Below are 19834 nucleotides of genomic sequence, written 5' to 3'. Positions count from 1 at the left end.
CTTTACCACCACAATTCCTGCCTCCCCATTTAAAAGAAATTAACTCCCTGAGTATCTGATGAAAAATCCATGTGTTGAATTGCATGTGCTTCTAAAGCAGTTTTGGTTTCTGGTTTCTAGAACAACAAAAGAAAGGCAGTCAGTTGGGTGCTGCATTGAGAAATACCAGAGGAATAAAGAAAACTTTAGCACAGTGGAGTCCCGTTCTCAGCACAGAGGCTGTCTCCAGTCCTTGGGGGAAGCAGCCTCAGCCCCTCTGCTGCAGGGAGCGCGGCTGCAGCTCAGGAGCGGCCGGGCTGTTGATGGCTCTCACACCGCAGCCAGCGAGGGCTGGGACAGAGGATGGCAACCCGGGCGAGAAGAGGAAACTGTAAAGACACACACAGAGTCCAGTTGTATCAGAGAAGCTATGAAGACAAGTTTACAGCTACAGGGAAAAACAAATAATAAACAAATTTGCTTAGGTCCCAGCTTTTTCCTGCCTATGCCATTTTTCCCCCATGGGCTGTATTTATTTTCCTGGCAGAGCACTGTGTTGTGAAGCATTTGGTGGCTTCTACAGTTTAAACACTTTGAATTACAGACTGTCACCAATACAGCCAGCAGACAGGATGTGAGTGCACACTGACAGTACAAGCATTTACCATTAAATTATCACTTCCAGCTCTTTTTTTCACCTCAAAGCACTAATCTCCTCTACAAGCCATTATGCTGTAGATTTGAAGTGCTTCTTCCTGACTAAAAGGCAATATAGGTTGAAGGTTGCTGGTGACAGAATCCAGATTAATTATAGAAAACCAATATGTACTTCCACTCTATTAACAGTTATTCACAGACAGAATTAGGTATCCAGGTGAAAAACAGCCTCACTTGAAGAAGAGATTTTGCAGCAAACCAGGTGGCTCGTTTGTTTTTGACACAGATTACTACAGCAAGAACTGTTTCACCAAACATCTCAACTCACTATCTTAAACTCATAGCAAAGCTCTGATCTGCAAGTATTTACATACTTGCACAAGTTTCCTAACAGAAGTAAAAGAACTGTCATACAGTTGTGTGAAAGAACAACTGTCAGGCAAATGCACTTATAGGATCAGGTTCAGAGACATATGATCATGTTGGGGAGAAGACAGTTCTGGGAGTCATCTAGAGCAAAGCCCAGCTCAAAGCAGAACACATTAATACCAGGCTCAAGGCCAGTTTAGTTTTTAGTGTCTTCAAGGACAACGACTCCATAACGTTCCTGAACTCCTGTTCCAATTTCTGACCACTTGTATGGTGGCAATCTTTTCCTACTATTTAATCTTAATTTTCTAGGGAACATTTCTCTCTTGGCTCTTTCCTATCCCTGTGCCCTCTGAGATGGGTCTGGCTCTACCCATTAGAGTTCAAGATATCAGAAAAGCCTCTCTTAGCTTAAACCTAAGCAAACTCTCTTTTGTCTCTTCCTACCCCTTGTGCTCCAGCCCTCAGTTTGTGGTGGCATCTGCTGGACTCACTCCAGTGTGTCAATGTCTTTCTTCTACTGAGGTGTCCAAAACAGGGCACAGAACTCCAGTCAATCTTACAATTACTGAAGATAAGGAAAGACTGACTTTCCCAACCTGCCACCTTCATTTTACCCCTGCAGCCCTGGGTACAGGCTGTCCTTCTCTGCCACAGCAGCACACCTTTGTGTTTTGGTCAGCCTGGAAAAGGATGCTCATCCCCTTGTATGAAAAATGTTTTTTCAGCTAGCACTACTGCATAGGGTTATTGCAGCCCAGGAGGAATACCCAGTGACACTTGGCACTTGCCCTTTTTAAACTGAATGAGGTTTAGTTCAGGTCATTCTCTTGCCTCTCGAGGAACCTCTGAGTGGCAGCAATGTCCCCCAGCACATTATAACCTACCTGGTAATAGAGACTGCTCTTGATGGAAGCAGTTACTCAAAAAAATCAGGCTCCTTACCTTTGTAGAAGCAATACAGTTGACAAAATGTATTGCTTGGTTCCCTTTGCTCTGAACATGAGACACGCTCAGATGATCAGCATTCTGAATGTCTTATGAACACAGAACTGATGTCTCCATTGTCCTCTCTGGGTTTGGGCTCCTGGCATCACCCAGCACTCACCAGGCTCCTGTCTGACTGGTTTGGTCAGTGCAAGAGAGGGTCACCAAGCACCTCAACCACAGCACAGACCTTGGACACATCTGAACAAAGAATCCTCACAAACACAGAGGGACAGTGCAGGACACAGACTGACATTGAACTAAGACAACAGGAAATGTTACAATTCAGTTCAAGAGTGCTGGCAAAGTTCATATCAGAAATGTTTAACTATTTTATATTATTATAAGAAATCCTGGGACAATCCATCTTAAGGGAAACACTTTCCAAAACTTGGTTCAATTACAGATCAATGTCTCCATCTGACACTGAAAGGAAACAACTTTTCTTGAAATAGCAATTTCACATCACCTAAGAATTCTTGTTTCTTAAAGCCAGTACTAGTCTAGTAAGAGCAGTGTAATTTACTGTCAAAAACATTTACTGTAATTTCTCATGAGAGTTTAAAAGGGAACAAAAGTTTTGTCACACAATATTTCAAACAGATATATCTTATGGCACATTTCAAAGGCTGACATCAAGGCAATTTTATGAAGATCCTCTTTGTAAATAGTTACAAATAATAGGCATGACACAAATATGACAGTTTCAGTATTTAATATTTAATATCCAATTTAAACATAAGTATTCAAAAGGAAATATTTTTACACTATTTCAGTAGTCACTTAGCTCAATAGCTGGTTGCGATAATCCTTAGTTTTCAGGAACTGGATGGAGCTATAAGCACAAAAACTCCCATTTTAAGTTAATGCATGACAAAGTTCCACTGCAACCCTCTGAAAACCAAAGAGTTACATTAAAAGAAATTCAGACACTGAAGTACATTGAAATGTATTGTGTCTTACACTAGAGTTTCTTACTCTACTGGTCAGAAACATGATGGTAACTTCAAAAGGCACTCTGAATTAAACTACAGTAACTCCGGTCTACAAGCATTTTAGAAGTGGAGTAGAAAAAACCAAAACCCTATACTCATATAAATTTCTTTTACCTCTATCCTAGCCCCAGAGCAGTCAAATTATATTGCACTTTTAAAATATTCTGTGTAGGCTGTGATAAAAATCTAATATTTACACATTGTGTTTGTTAAAGAACAATGCATTACTGTGTAAAATATTTTAAGAACCAAGTTTAAATACTTATTCTTGTATTTATTGATATAACCAGAAGCTACATCAAATATTTTTTTTTCCTTAGATCCTATTCTAGAAACATTTTTGGTCCTTCCTTCAAAAATTTTGTTATGCTGCAATTCATGTTCATAACTGGTATCAATACTTGCCTGAAATTGCAGTAGCTAGAATATTTAAATAAATAAATACATAATTTCTAAAGAAGCAATAGCTTTGGAGTGCTGTAAACAAGCTGCTCTGGAAGGTCTGTAACAAGACTCAATTTGGCATGTTATGACTTTAATTGGCAACACCTTACAATTATACAATCTCTGCCAGGGTAGAAAACAGTTTGGTAGGCACATCTTATAAATCAGTCTGGGCAAAAGCCCAAAAAATACTGATTGTTTCCTAGGTCATATGAATAAATAAAAATGGTTAGAGTAACACGATCCACTGAAACCAAAAATTACATTTATGTGATCCATAGTTGGGGGGAGAGAAAAGTAACTATATTCTTTTTTAAAATACAATCTAAAGGAAATGAACAAGCCATAAATTACTATATGATAACCAAGATGTTCAGGACACAAAGGTTGGCAGAATAAAATGAGCATTATAAATTCAGAAATACTGATCTACAGGACTAGTATCTTAGCTGCATCTCACCAGAAGACAATAATCATTCATTTCTCAATTCCAAATTTGAAGAAACATTCTCAATTTGTGTTTGGTAAAACAGATTCAGTGCAAAGCACCAACTCTGATGAAATTTTCCTGACATCTAGGTTGCCCTACATTCCTGTTAGAACATGAGCAGCAATATGAAAGAAACATAACAGATGCACAGTTATGCCATTTACTTATCAATTTACATACATGCATGTTCTAGAAATACAAATGATGTCAGGAGGTCTCATAGGCTGCATTGGATGTATTTCATATAGTACAGTTGTAGTTTACATGTTCAATGACATGACATGCCCCAAGTGCTCTGTGTGCACACCCCTGTGCTTCTCTGGAGCTTTTTATTCTGTACTGAAGTGCTTCCCTTTGGTTTTCATCACTGAAAACTGATGGATTAGGAGAGCAGGGAAAAACTACTCTCAGGCTTTTGTGGAAAACACAGGATGTGCTCTTAAGATTGTTATTAATTGGTGAAATGATTAAATGTTTCTGTTTAAAACCAAGAAGCAAGTTGGTTATCTTGCTGTTAGGAGACACCAAGAGCTGTCACAATATCTAATCTAAATGCCTACTCTGTGTAGTTAATGGAGACTGCCAAGGGCAACTGCAAACCCTTCAACTCAGAAGTCTACCCCTTCTGGCTGCCCATAGAGACATGTTTCTGAATTTGGTAATGAAAATTCCTTTCTTCCCCTTTCCTCCCAAGCAGAGAATTAGAGGAACATCCAGTGCTAAACCAAATTAAACTTCTGTGCCACAGCTAATAAACTGCATATAAACAAGTGGAGATCAAGGTTGTTTGAGAGAAAGCAAATAAAAATTCATATCAGTAATTAATATAGCTCATTAAATAACTACACAAAGCAATTTGTCCCAAAGTTAAACAGGTAAGCTGCAACTGTACTGTATCATACACATTAAAGTTAATTGTAACTGGGCTAACAGCCACATCTGCCTTTTTCTTGCTCCTCATTCAGTTGTTCTGTAGAGCTGTGCCCATTGGAGCGCACCACCCCTTCAGGGATCCAGGATTTATCCACACATCGTTCCATGCGCTTCATAATGAGGTCAAGCAGAGTTTCAATGGCTTTGCTTACATTATTCCCATTTGCTGCACTGGTTTCAAAATATGGGATTCTGCAGAAGACAAAAAATATAACCTTACATCATACAGTTGTCACTCAAAGAACAACAACAACAAAAAATACAGTATTACTGCCACATTCTTAGAACTCACACTGTCACTGCTACTCCATAGCAGAGACACACCAAGTGCTCAGTGGTCTGAAATGCAAAAGAAATTAGTGAAATGGCTGACTGAAGGTAGGACACAGCAGAAGACCTGCAGAACAAGGCAGCTTGCACTGAGGAGCCAGTGTTCCCACTATTGCCTGTCCTGTGGGCTTTACTTTGGAGCAGTTCTACTGTAACCCTCCAGAAAAAGGTGGATTAGTGGTTGGAGCACATCATTTAACTTAGCTTTTATTTGAGAAGAAGTCCAGTTCATGTGCTAGAAAATTTCTCCACTATATGAATTAAAACACAACAAATGCATCAGACTATTTCTTTCAGAAAAGTGTTTCTGATTCTCAGTGCAATGCAAAAGTAATCCAAAGATAAGACCCATGAAAGAGTTAAGGCAGTATAAAAGTAGAAATTAATATCTGATAGGAACAAAGATTTCACATACTTCCTTCAGAGGCACATGACCCGTGCCTGGCAGGAAGGGGAAGGGCAAGGCTGCCCTGTCTTCCCACTGGTCTGACTCAGTTTTCAGACTCCCTGGGAGCCTGTGAGAGTGCAGATACCTCAACATAGGTAAGAGCAAAGAAGTGACCTCATTATTCACCTGCCTCTCTAAATTCTCTCTTTTCCAAAATGTTTGTGAAAATTTACACTGTTTACTGCCAAGCAAAGAAGATTACTCTATCTCCAGTGTAAGATTACTGCAATACTAAGTACTTATTTTTAAGCAATGAAGAAAATATTTATCTCAGACAGAAAACAAAATATCATACCACACAGTTAAGCATTCTAAAATGCTTATTCTCACAATAACCTTTCAGTATACAGAAAAAAGCATTACAGAAAATCTCATTCTGCTTTAATCACAGCAATAATTGAAAGAAAGTTACTTACCCATATTTTTCTGCAAGTTCTTTAGCATCTTCTTCCTTCACCATCCTTTGGTCCTCCAGGTCACTCTTGTTTCCACATAACACAATGTCTGGGTTTTCACAATATGCATGCATTTGTAGCTGACCTGGCAGCACCAACATGAAGAGGGGCCATGAGTCACTGTCTCACACTCCCTAGGAACACCACCACAGACCAAGCTTGCTCTGCTGGCTCACAGCACTTCTCCACTGGCACTGAGGAGCCAGAGGACACGTGGACTTCCACTGTCACATACCCAGTGAAAAACCCAGGGAAACAGAAGCCTGGCAGAGTTAGCACAGAAACTTGTGTATTTGCAGCTGAAGGAGTTACACTCACTAAGCATCTATTGTGAGCCAAGAAAGGATCTACTTCCCTCTCCAGATGGATGATGCAGTTTGGGAACTCCTTTGCCTGGATATTCTGGCCAAGTAACATTTGCCTTCCATTTGTTTTGCTGACAAAGCTCCAGGTGAGCCAAAATACTTTTGCATAGGCTCCCCACACACTTAAATTACTGAACAGCACCAGACCAGAGATAGGATATTGTCTCAGCTTTCTTTTGTAGGTTAAAATCCAAGTTCAGCAGGCAAAACTGAATTTCAGGTGAGCCCTAGAATTCATCACTAGCAGCTATTACAATTATAATAAACACATTATTTTACTAAGAAAGCCATAAAAACCAGTATTTTAAGTTCTAATTCTCAGTGAGACTCCATATTTACAAACATAACCCCCACACCCCATTCCACCCATGCAAAGAAAGTAAAAAAAAAAAAAAAAGCCATACTTATCCAGTTCCTGACATTCAGAAAGCTTTGCTCATTTGTCAGATCAAAGAGCAGAAGAAACCCCATGGCATCTCTGAAGAAAGCAGTAGTCAAGCTACGAAACCTAGACCAGCAAAGCAAAATTAATTTGTTCATCTGACAAGTTACTTTGAAAACACAATTGCTTACAATCATAGAAGAACTGAGGTAACTTAAGACTGAATGAACCAGAAGGAAATATTCATAGTTGTTTTGCTGAGGCAGGGACTGTGTAAGAAAAATTGCTAACATTACATCAAGGCCTAAGGCATCAAGGAGACTTGAGTGTGAGAGCTTTAAACAGTCTTCTACTATAAAACATGCCTTGATCAAGACTCAAAAATTAAAACAATAATGAAATTCTAACTTTGAGCAAAAATTTATCCCCTATACACATCAGTCCTTGAATTTAAGATTAACAACCACAAGAATGCTAGTCTTTTGATAGGCCAGTAGAAAAGAATCCTTTGAGATCCTGTCTGACTTTCCCAAGACATCAACATATTTACAGAAACTTAAAAGAACTTTAAAAAGACTTTAAAAAATTTTTAAAGTGTCTATATATGCTGGCTATGAAAACAAAGACTGAAAAACAAGAATTACAGTTTGGTGTTCTACAGTTGTAAATGACAGTTAGAATTTCATGGGTACTCATAGGAAGCTTTCCATTGCCTTTACAGTAAGTTCCCATTGCAATCTTGGGCCATACCTTTCCTGCCCTGCAGTGTCCCAGAGCTGAAGATGGATCCTCTGTCCTCTGCCACCAACACCATCCGGCCCATTGGGTCTATACACCTGGAAAAGGTAAATTTGCAATACTGTTACCAGTCCAGGTGATACAGAACACAAAAGAACTGGCATTTAAAGTCATTAAATGCAGCAAAATTAGCACTGCTGATGCACAGATCCCAACTCAACAACTCAATCCTCTGCTTTGTAAGGCAAAAGTAGTATGAGATGCATTTTAATATTGCATCCAATTCAATATTTAAAAATAAGGGTAAAAGGGAAATTGCAAAACCAGGGCCCAATAGACTAGGGACTCCAGACAGATATTTAGAGCCACAAGACAATATTAATTTTTGTATTTTGATTTTCTGGGTTTTTTACTACCTTACATCATGTTCAAAATAAAACATAAGAAAGCAACAGTGCAATCTGGCGATGTATTTGTAGCAATAGCAGAATCTCATTAGCAAACAGGATATACACAAGAGATAATGACATCTGTACTTAGCTGCCAAAATGCTGCTGAAAAATTGCTGAGGGTAGATCTTATCAGATCACAGCTTATAAAGCAGAAATTGGATGATAAAAATAAAAGCTGAAGCATTTTCTCAGCATGAAAAAATAAATAAGGGCATCTATTAGTCTTGGAAGGATCAGATAAAAATAGATTCATTTCTTCTTTAGAATGCTTCGAGTTAAGTCATCTTCATTACCTTCAAATGTCATTGTATCTAAGCTTACAAGAGTTACAAACAGATCTTTAGAATTCCACAAATTCAGCAAGTTCATATTACAAGATTCAGGCTCTGAAGCCTAAACCTTATCCTGAGTTATCAAATATGCTGATCAAGTAAACCACCATGTTTACAATCCCACAAAGGGGACAAGAGACCAGTTTGGCATTTAACTAAGATATCTAGTCCTTGAACTAGATGTCATGCATGTCGTGCACCAAAAGCCAGTCTGCACAATGCCCATTACACCATCCAGATTTCTGGACACAGGAAATCACCAGGCTACAATGAAAGACAGTTAATACCTGTATGGAACAACAAAAAGCTTGTGCCAACTCCATTTCTCAGAGCAGTAACGACCAGCATCCAATTGGTTATGGTATTCTAGTGCTCAGCTTCATATCAGAAGTACATTTGCTTAGTTTAATAGCAATTCAGGGGTTGAAAAAAGCAACCTTATATTTCATCATTCTTCTCTGCTAGCGACTGCTTAGGAAGCAAGATCAGTTGCATGTACCATTTCATGCACATGTTTAAAAACTGCACCTTTTTCAGTAGCCATTTCAGTTCATACCCAGCAATAACATTTTACTACAGTTCAGTCCTTCCTGGTGAAAAGAGTTCAACAGTAAAAGTGCTATTTCAGGTACTGTGTGCACAAGTCTCAGAGTAGACACACTCATCAACATCTGCTGAGCAGAAAGAAGTGGTTTCTTAGAATCAGCTCTTTAACTTCTGGGGAAATGAGTTTGTACACAGCAATGACAAAAACAGCCAGGTCAGGTGAGGCCTTTCCTGTCACAAAATGAAGCACACAATAACACTGATTGCAGGCCTACACACAGACACCATTTTTAAGCAGCACATTCTTCGTACAAACTCACCACTCGCTTTTCCCGAAAGTCAATGCCCACCGTTGTGATGAATTTGGAATTAAATTTGCCATCTGTATATTGGTAAAGAAGGCTGGTCTTTCCTACTCCAGAATCACCGAGCGCTAGGAATTTTATGAGGTAATCGTAGTCCCCATCAGACATAGTGAGAATTCAGGCGGCACCTTGAAAAGCAAAGCAAAAAGGAACAGTTAGTCCAGAGCTCTGCCAGGACTTCTGACAAATGTCTAAAATACAAATCACTCCCTGAACTACAAAGCAGCAGGTGGTGGGGCCAGTTCTGTGCTCCTTTACACTGACTTCACTTTAAACTCTCAATTACACAAATTACCAATATCAAATGCAGCCGTGACTGAAAAAGTACATCTTTCGTTTTATTACATTCCTCTTACTGGAAAGGGAAGACAACACAATTCTAACTTCTTCAGGCAAGACTGAAAATCAAGGTCAAACTATTCAAGCTATCTATAACAGAAACTGCAAAACTGTTTTTAATCCTCCTGGAAGCTGGCAAAAGCTACTTAATTGTACTAGCAATGCAATTCTGGTCTCATACTCACCATGGCATTAGTAATATATTAAAAAAAAACCTGGACTGTCCAATTATATTTAAACAAAATTTAAAGTAATTTTCTATTAATAGCTATTTCTTTAATCTTGCATAAGACTTTCTTCTTTTTGAGGTTTTTGTTTTGAGGAAGAATCTTCAGTTTTTAAAGTTTGTGTTGTGAAGCTAGCTAGCCATTCAAACAAAATCTTGATCCTGAATTGACATTAAACAAACACACACATTTTTTCCATGGCTCATTACACATTTAAGAAATTTCTCTTTTTTTTCCTGCCTTTTTAAAAATAACCATATTCTCTATAGTCTAATCTAAGTGCAGGAACAACTAAAATGTGTAACAAAAATCACTGGCAAATTCCATGTGTATTAGAAAAGCTGATGTAAGTGCACTGGCACTTTCCTGTTGAGTAGCTACTGAGCCTCCCTCCCCCAAAACAAACAGTAGAGAGCTGCCTTGTGCTGTGTTCAAAGACATGAACATGAAAAGATAAGCCTAAAATAACCACTTTAAAAGCAACAGAAGCCTCGTGTAAAATTGCCTCTTATGAAGGACAGAAAAAATTCCAAAAATACAAAAAAAAATAGATTATGAAATAAAATTTTGAAAGAGTAATATCTGCTGTTTTAATTGTACATATTTTTGGAGCTACTTGTAGCTTGAACTAGATAAAGATATTAATTTCAAGTCAAACACTGCAGTAGTTTGCATCAATGGAAAAACACCAATTAATTTCTTGAATATCAACTCACAGCTTGACGTCTAGGACACACTGTGTCTCCAGCATGTGGGCGTCAATCACCACCATTCAGCTAAAACCGTAACCATCTTAAAAGCTTCACACCTTTATAATTGTCCCTCTCTTGGTTACAAGTCAGAACCGTGTCTGGTTGATGTGGCCATAAGCAGCTTACCAAAAAGCAGACACTGGTCAGATTTACCCCAGATATTCTCCACCTGAAGAGTTAGTGGAAAGCAGCTGACACTTTTTTCCCTTTTAGAGAAGCGCTGAAGTCTCCCTTTCCCGGCCAGGGTATATTTCACATTATGCCATCAGTGCCAGTAACAGCTTGCAGGAAGGGGGTTTAGGTGACAGAGTTCACACTCACTACTACGCCACAGCCAGCTAATTCACATCCTACTGCTGTGTTTTAACCAAAGTTTTGCAATAGAACAGAAGGCTGAAAGGGAGAGCCCTGCAGCAAAAGGGAGCTTTTTACATAAATGCACCACCACTGCAGGACTGCATCCACCACATAGGTCTGAAGGAACAGCATATTCAAGTAAGCAAGTTGAACAGGTAGCCCAAATACTGACACAAGAAGATTTTCAGAAGAAATTAAGAACCCTGATCCGTTGGACACGCTCACATGTATCAGCAAAAATAATTGGGGGGGGGGGGGGGGCTTGTTTCATTTATTAAATCCTCTCCCCTGTTGGTGAAGGAAAAAAAAGTAAAACCAGATCACCTACCCTGTAGCTCTGTCAAAGTCTTTTCATTGACATGTACCAGAAGAAAAGAAAAAGCATTTTAAAAAACAAAGATGGATTTTTCTCAAGACTGCATTTGATTTAGACTTCCATCTCACACATTTCCTTTGCCCTCATGTTCTCAAAGGGCTAAGAGCTGTTCATCCTCTACTCAAGCACATGTTCTTTCAGTCTCAGGGTCCCTAAATTAATTGTTGCTTTAAAAAACTTAGATGTAAATCTTAGGGCCAGTATATTACACAAAGACAACCTTGCTTGTGCTTTTCACTGTGCTATGCCACCTGCACAGAGGTATTTGCCTTGTCCTGTTGGTTTTCTGTTGGGTGGCTATAGGTGTCCAGAATATGTTTAATAACAAGTACCAATGTCAGTGCAGCTGATAACTGCTGATTTACCATGCACCCTGTGCAATACCACACAGAGGAAGGAAGGGCACTGCAGCTGTGCCACGGAGCTGCAGGGAACTGTTACGGTTCAGCTGCATCTTCCACTGGACAGGGCTGTGTGCAAGCTCTGGCCAAAACAGAAAGGTCAAGATTAGGCTTTGGGTATTCCTAGTATCATATCTGATTTGTAAAGTGTCTGTCAGGACACACATGCCTCATCATTTGGCCCACTCAATTTTCCCTATGGTCAGTACAAAACACAATTTCCAAAGGACTAACAGAGGGTGAGGAACCCTTCACAAGAAGAATTCTAAAAAGGCCTTCTAAAAGATTTGCTTGAGAAGGAAATTTTCTCCTCTGGTTTTGAAATGCACACACCTCTCACTGCACCCCATAATGTCAATCTATTATTCAAATATCTCCAGGGAGTGGTTCTTGTGAAACCCTGCACAGTTAACCTATCCTCGGAGACATGGAAAGAGCTATTTTCATAGTAGTTTCAAGCCTTGTCCTCCTCCCTGTACAAATATTTAAAAAGTGATCTCCACCCTCCACTTCCGAGACCTGCAGTCCTAGTGTCCAGACACATTCAGTTTCACATAACAGAAATAAGAACATATTCACTGTAAAGTATATTCAGAGCAGAAACTTCTGTGAAGCTTTTAAAAATCATGGGCCTGTTACTAAAACCCATCCCATTTTTTCCTTCCAATTTTGCTTTTTTTTTAAAATTAGGCTTTATAGCTTCACACTCTCCAGTCTCTCCTTCCACTTTTCCATACTTCATATATCAGGAGAGTAGGAGGTAGAAAAGGAAGATTCTGAAAACACTAATGATACAATTAGAATTCACCAGTCACCAAAACAAAATCATTCCCAAATCTTGCTTCTAAGAGTAAGAACTCCTTGGTTTGAAAAAAAAAAAAAAAATCACAAATGGACACAGTTTTAAGCTCCACAGTTTTGCCTGTTGTAAATCCCTCCTGAAATCCCATTCAGCTCTGGCTTTGCACTTTGCCTGGTATGCAGAGGGATAAGAGCTATGAACAAGAGCTGGAAAGGCTCCACTGGCCTTTTCCACGGCTGACAGGACCCCCACAGCCAGCATTTGAGCCGTGCCTGGACAGCTGCTGCACTGCAGCTTCCACACACACACACAGATCAGGCCTTATGAAGAAGGGATTCTCTCCAAATCAAGTGCTCCTCTTGTTCCCTGCATTTCCTAGTCTGAGGGACTTTCCCATTACAGACATCAGTGTTAATGGGTTCATCTTTTTGCCTCTGGGACACAGACACCACAGCATTATTGTGTGATAAAACATTCCAGACTATGGCAGATTTGCTCCTGTATAAATTAAGGAAATTGGCATGGCATGCAGGATTTCCCCTGCATTTTTGGCATGCAGTATGGGAATAGGGGATATGCTTCCTGAACTGGCCTTACACAAAACATGCAACTCTTGTGCTGCTACTGAGCTGATGGAAAGAAGGAAAAAGGAAGAATGCAAAAGAGATGAATACATGGAAACACAAGCCAAAAAAAAAACCAAACAACCCAAAACCAAAAACAAACAACAAAAGCATTGATCTGCAAATAAAAACATGTACATATACACACAGTAAAATTCAGGAAATCTGAACATGCCCCTAAGCAGACAATCCTGAAGCACATCAGTTTAAAGTAAGGCATACCACTTACCCCAAACTCTGCAAAAGGAATAGTTAGGGCACACTGGAGACAGTACTTCCAGTAGGAGTACTTTGCCAGCACCACCTCTTCAGCACACAGCCAAGAGGCTTACGTGTCAGCTGTTTGCATCCACGTTGATGGGTGCTCAGAGATAAAGAGGTGTGCCCATGTCTGTGTCTAGGAGGGTGCTGCCTCGCTGCATGGCTGGCAAGCAATTACACAGCTCACATGTCCCTTTTATTCCTAGAGGCAAACAGCATTTCAAAAGAGATTTGTGCAAGACCTACCTTGGAACAGATCTAAAGTTGCTGCAAAATCACCCACACACCTTTAAACAATTACATGGTTCCCAGCAGGGGTTTTCATTCAAAAATGCATTAATGATGGAGTATATGGATCACACCTGTTCAGTTATAGCTTTACATTCTTTACCTCTGGTTTGAGAATAGAGCAGTCTTTTATGTAAACTGCTTCCTTTCTGTTGAGGCTCCATGCTTGTGATTAGAGTTGACATGGGTATTGGGGAAAAATGAAACCAAAATCCACCCCAGACAGAAAGAGAAGACACTACAGGTCTCTCAGTGGGCAATAATGCATTTGTACAGATTTGATTATTCTACAAGTGCACATCAATTCATACAAAAAAAATTTCACCAAGGCACTACACTTGCCTTGGTGAAATTTACAAAATTAAACTTTGAGAGTGTTTTATGTGTCACTCCATCTGTTCCAGCAGAAAAACTGAGAAGTGATCCAGAGTGCAGAGGAGTACATTCAGTAATCCTGTCACAGCAGCAGTGCCACCACACTGCAGCGAGGCAATAGCCACATTCCTGCTCAGCGTGGGGAAAGCACACTGCATGGCCTCACCCTGCTCTACGGCTCCAGCAGCACCTGAGAGCTTGAAGAACTGGTCAATCACCAGCCAGCTCTGTCCAAACAAGGCACAGAGACTTAAATAATGCTCCTGCTTAGTCAGCACTTTGTTAAAACTTGCCAGATCTGTACAAACGTAATGTAGCACATCATGACAACAATTGTTCATAAGCTCAAGTACCTGCTGTGCTGGGGGAAGAGAACTGATGAATATGCACTTCACCAAAATGTTCTGAGCCGCACTATTGTTTTTCTTAGGAAAATGTATGACCTGGCCTGCTTTAGTTTTGGTCAAAATGACACTTTCTGTGACTTCTGGGGCTTTTCTGTAACATAAACATGAAAAAAAAATACTCCTTGGTTACTTTCAATTGCTTTACACATTTTACTGTTACAATGTTTTTAGTTTCAACTGTAGAGGAATTCCAATGACTTGCAGAATCACTGTCTAAGGAGAGCCTCTTTCTTGGAAAGATCTAACTAATTTTAAGGGTGCTCAAGATACAGAAGAATGTTTTAGCCTCCAAACACTGATGTCACTTTTAATTGGCTGAAGGTGCTCTACAACCATTTTTCAGCATTGCTGCAACTGCAGCATTTTGAGAGCACAAACTGACGGGCACACAAAGCACTGTGAGAATGAGTTTCTACAGGAGATACAGGAAATTATAATCCCACCCAGAAAGGGGGCATAAAAGGGAAGCAGCAGGTCTGATGTGGTGAGAACCTTGCACACCAGGCCAGGCAAGGAAACAGCAGATTCTGGACTATGTTTCCAGAAAATCAGGAGACACTAGGAATGGAGAAGCCAAGAAATGAAATAACAGTTAGTTTTGCAATTACATTTGCATTTCACCAACAATCAGGCAGCTGGATTTCAAAGGTTATCTCAGTTACACAAATGAATAAAAAGCAGCATGGAACTGGAAAAAAATGAAGAATAAAAGCAGGAATGTTGCAGTTGGTTATTCAACACTCCCCATACAGGAGGACCTTTGTGCAGCTTCAACTTCTGTGCAAAAAGCACAGCACCATCTCTGTTCCCTCATCGCTTCCTAACATTTTCATGCTCCACGGTAAGGAAATACTGTAGAAAAAGAAAGATCCGCAATGCTACGTGATGAAAACAGTTGATCTGTCCCCATCCTGGGAACAAGAGCTTTTGCCTCCCAAGTTACCTCTCTGCACTCTCATCAGAAGCTGCTTTTAAGTTAGAGCAGTGAAGCAAACATCTGTATAAAGCTAATAAACTCCAGAGTAACTGGGGAAAGTGAAGCAAGCATTTGTAATTTCTTTTAAGCAGTTCCACACTACTTACTCCATCCTCAACCACTCCCCTCTTCCTCCAATAAATACATTAAGCCACACTGGCTTCCAAGTGCTTCTGTGCTATTTCACTAGCTTTTAAACAGGAAATTCAGAGCAATGCTCAGCATCCTCCCTAACGTGACAATTCTGACCACTTTGGGACCCACCTCCTTCCTCACAGCCCAACCTTAACACCTGGAATACGTCACTGCACTGTACCTACTCTTCACAGGGTAAAGGAATTATCAATGACAGTCTTACACAGATACACACATTTTCCAACTGTTTCTGACAAAATGGGAGCCACAAGGGTTTCACCCACAAAGTTGGTCATATTCACAGATGGGAAATATCCATGAGTCTGACCACCCACTGATTCAGCAGCACTTTCAAATTCAGAAGGGTAAGAAAAAAGAGCACACTTCTAATTCTGCCCACAGAAATAGCCACCAAAGGGTAAAGGAGAAGAGAATAAGAATCACACAGGATAGTAAGAATTGCATATTTCTTTAAAAAATGGTTTGGTTTTCCAGGAGATAAAAATCTCCAGCAGATAAGCAAACACATGAAAATGCAGAATAGGAGGAATAATAAGTTTTTTAAAAGTTAAAAATCTAAAAGCTGAAAAAATAAGCAGTTTCATATGTGCAGGTAGAATATTAATAAAATGACATCTCAAAGAAAACATGTGCAGGTACTCACAGTAAAGAAAGTGTGAGTTATGCTCTGCATATATGGGTGATTCAGAAGACTGCAATACATATCAGTCAGGCCATGCTCATGTTTAATTCCTTTAAAGCACACACTGTAAATGGCCAGAGGAAAATATTTGCAGCTTCTTAAAAAAACCCACAATATAGATATAGATATATTTGTCTTTTGGAACAGGAAAGTTCTCAGCTACCTTCTACCTTGTTTCACAGATAACCAGGAATACAGAACATAATTCTCCAAGAGGTTACACTGCCAAATTTATGAAGGATACCAGATACATCCTGCATGAGAGAGGAATAATCTGGCAAAATAAATTACCCTGATTAGGGCAATTAGAAGTCAATGGAGAAGGTCAGCTACCAGACACCTGAAGGTACTTCCTAATCATTGTTAGATAAAAGTGAAGACCACACAAATATGATACAAATGGGACTATAAAACTACATCATTCATCTAACATGATGTGGGAAAGCACACAAAAGGGTGAGGCAGGAAAGAATTGCAGAGCAGAATTTAATCCACCTTTTCATCTCTTGGACTGGGAAATACATGGGGTTTTTGTTTTTCATAGGAAGTAAACACTTCCTTGCTAAGCTGGTTGTTAATTGGGAGATTCAACAACTTTATTTTTAGCAGCCACTGCTATTCTTTAGCATTATTGCGTTTCTGTAATATTGAGATCTAAACTAACAGGGATCACAGTACAGAGGATTTCTAACATTTTGTTCTTCTAGTTATTTCTTAACAAGTTAAATGCTTTCTCATTCTTTAGGTGCCATTGAAATACCCAAAAACTTTGAAGTCCATCAGAAGTTTTCTGAAAACAGCAAATCACAAGGCATCATGGCCTTTTGGAGCAGGACTAATGTCATCATTCTTCCAGCAAGCAGTGAAAGCATCCTGTTCCCTAGAACATTTACTGGTTATCAAAGGTACTGACTGAACAACTAAGCCATATCCACATCTAGTGAGATGGAAAACTCTATTGTCTATGGATATCAGGCACAACATTAGGAAAAATAACAAGTTACTGGTAAAAATATTGAATCAGTGGGATTTCTTAAATGAGTGTAACAAAAGGGAAAAAATAAGTTCATAGTTATCTGTGGAAAAGCATGGGAAACTGTCAGTTAAAACACTGTCCAGCAACTCAAAAAGGTTATTCTTCTACTCCTCAAATCCAGCATCACAGGACAGTCAGAGATGATAAGCAAGGAAGGACAGAGATGGAAGGATAGATCTAGATAGATAAAACTGAGGCTCACAGCTAGCATTCACTTCTCCCAATCTTTTGAAAATCAGAAAATCTTGACAGAAGCATCCTTGCAGGTGCAGACCTACCTGAGGTCATGCTGCTGTGGAGAGCAGTGCAGGCTGGCAGCAAGACACTTCAGAGCTTGACAGGTGGGTGGCAGCTGTGAATAATCTGCTCCTAAGAGGTCTCAAAATGAAACCGAGCCTTTAATTTCAGAGTCTGTAATAGCTACAGTCTGAGAAAGAGACTTTTCAGCCAGTAGTGAGCAGGACTTGTTCAGTAAACATGTTTGGAGATAGTGTATGTGATGCTTCCATGTTTCATAAATGCTATGAAAAGGTTAGAAATAACTTGCTGAGAATACTGTGACCATACCTTAACATGCTCATTACATAACAAAACACCACTTCTGCCTGAATAGCTGTATACAATAGGCCACAACCTGTCCTCTTCACAAAGTCACGAATGTGCGACAGCAAAGCAGAAATCTTCACAGAAATCTTCGTGTGACAGCAAGACACAGCCACTTTAGAGCATGCTTGTGGCTCAAAAGTATCACTCAAACTAAAGCAAAGCTACAGCTACAGTGTTTGAGTGGGCTTTTCTTTGAAGAATTAAAAGCCAAGCCCCTACTTCCACCCTATCCTCCCTCGAACAGCTCTGGAACTGCAGCACAAATTACCACTGCCCAAGCCTTCTGCTGAGGCCCTGCTGTCTGCCAAACTGCTCAGACGGTGCTTGGGCAAAATGCTGGCTTCAATTCCTGTCCTAGCACAGCTTTCTAGAGCCTCAGGGAAGGCATAACTCAAAAGAAGCACTGATTAAGCAGCCTGATCTGCTCAACACAAAGCTTCCATTCAGAAAGCCTGCTGTTTTTCATCCTGAGTTGCCAACAATATTTATCTCACTGCTCAGATCAGGATCCCATAATACAGCCTGAATTATAGTTAAATCCTGATACACAGCAAAGACTTCTGAGATAAACAGCACAGCAAACCAGAATTTCTTACACTAATTGTTGTTACATAGGAATATATGAGCAAGGAAAGCAAAAAGCAGCACAAGTCTAATGCCACAGTTTGCCCACTTTCCTTTTAGTTATTCCCAGAGAGAGGGAGGGGCCCAAAATGGCTGTAGAGTAAAACCCCATCTGAAAACTGGCAGCTGTTGCCAGCTTTTCATGCTGTAGGTGCCTTCCTAAAGAATTCTTTCATAACATTTCATGCACACAAAACATCCTCAAGTTTCATTTGAGCTGACCTACAGTAACAGGCAATTCTCCACCTCTACCTGTCAAAGTCTTCAATTAAAATTCAGAATGGTTCTGTTTATAGTTAATAAATGGCTTAGGCAGCAGTGAGCTTACAGAACAAGCACTTCTATAACCCAAGTTCCAGAAAAAATATACAAAGCTCTTCTATGAAAATAAATTGCCAGTCAGAATGCTCTAATTGATCCAAGCAGTGCAAGTTTCCTGTCAAAAACTGTGTCAGGGAAATGTGTATGCAGTTATCACACCACAGTGCATACAGACTGTGCTGGCTTGGTGAGACACCTAGTAGAAATGTCGTATGCTCGTGAGGAACTCCAAAATCTCACACAAACTGCCAAACCAACTTCACAGAACAATTCTACACCATAATAAAGGCATCAAACCTCTGAAATGAAGAACGGAATATAAAGGGTAAGTAATAGGAAAGTATTCAGCTATGCCCTTCTGAGCAAAAGTCACAAGAAAATGGGAGTATGTCATGGTACTGTCCCACAAGAGTTTCTATATGAAAAGTCTCATTAAAGTAGGTGCTGGTGTTTCATCTTCTGCTAAAAGACTGGCTTTGGCTTGCAACATTTGGTTTGATTTTAAATCAGTGCATGTGATTTACTATAGAAGAAACTAAGAATCCAATAATGAGATTCCAGTAAAAATAAATTAAGTATGTGAAAAACTAAAATCTCAGCACTAATCAGTACAGCTACCATGCCTATAGTGGGGCTGTGCTAACTGACCCGCTCATTCCCAGAGAACTGCCTCACCAAGATCCCAGTTTTTCTGGTTTTTTTAATACCAACAGTGTAAACATCACAATGTATCAGAACAGATTTTGTAAAATAAATTTTATCCCTATGACACAGTGTTTAAACAAATTCAGAAGCAGGAACTACACTGTTTCTTAGTTATGAAGTAAAACATTTTAGACCAAATAAAAGTTACTCCTTTTTCTCCTTCCCATTGTCCAGAGCTCATTTCTCTCCTTCTACTAGGATACTTCCAGATCTTTTTCCATTAACTGGTTTTAAGATTTTTTAGGTCATTCTA

At 39.6% G+C, this 19834-nt stretch overlaps 1 protein-coding gene across 6 annotated transcripts in view; it reads right to left on the bottom strand.

The window, feature by feature from the left end:
• Positions 1-2690: 2690 nt before the first annotated feature.
• RAB27A (RAB27A, member RAS oncogene family) overlaps positions 2691-19834 on the bottom strand; it is a 31679-nt gene continuing 14535 nt past the window's right edge. For 4 of the 6 annotated variants that reach the window (XM_064388616.1, XM_064388611.1, XM_064388610.1 and 1 more), the window contains 5 exons: positions 9223-9395; positions 7585-7670; positions 6857-6960; positions 6049-6172; positions 2691-5046 (listed from right to left, as the gene is read on the bottom strand). In XM_064388616.1, coding sequence (XP_064244686.1) covers positions 4848-5046; positions 6049-6172; positions 6857-6960; positions 7585-7670; positions 9223-9375 — 666 coding nt within the window. In that variant the 5' untranslated portion in view covers positions 9376-9395 and the 3' untranslated portion in view covers positions 2691-4847. Of the gene's footprint in view, positions 5047-6048; positions 6173-6856; positions 6961-7584; positions 7671-9222; positions 9396-13373; positions 13493-14421; positions 14567-19834 lie in introns of those variants that run through there. The other 2 variants (XM_064388615.1, XM_064388614.1) reach the window with 2 other exon arrangements.

The sequence above is a fragment of the Passer domesticus genome, chromosome 14 (genome assembly GCF_036417665.1).
Source record: "Passer domesticus isolate bPasDom1 chromosome 14, bPasDom1.hap1, whole genome shotgun sequence".
Classification (NCBI taxonomy): Eukaryota; Metazoa; Chordata; class Aves; order Passeriformes; family Passeridae; genus Passer; species Passer domesticus.
This window is presented reverse-complemented; position numbering and strand designations above follow the sequence as displayed.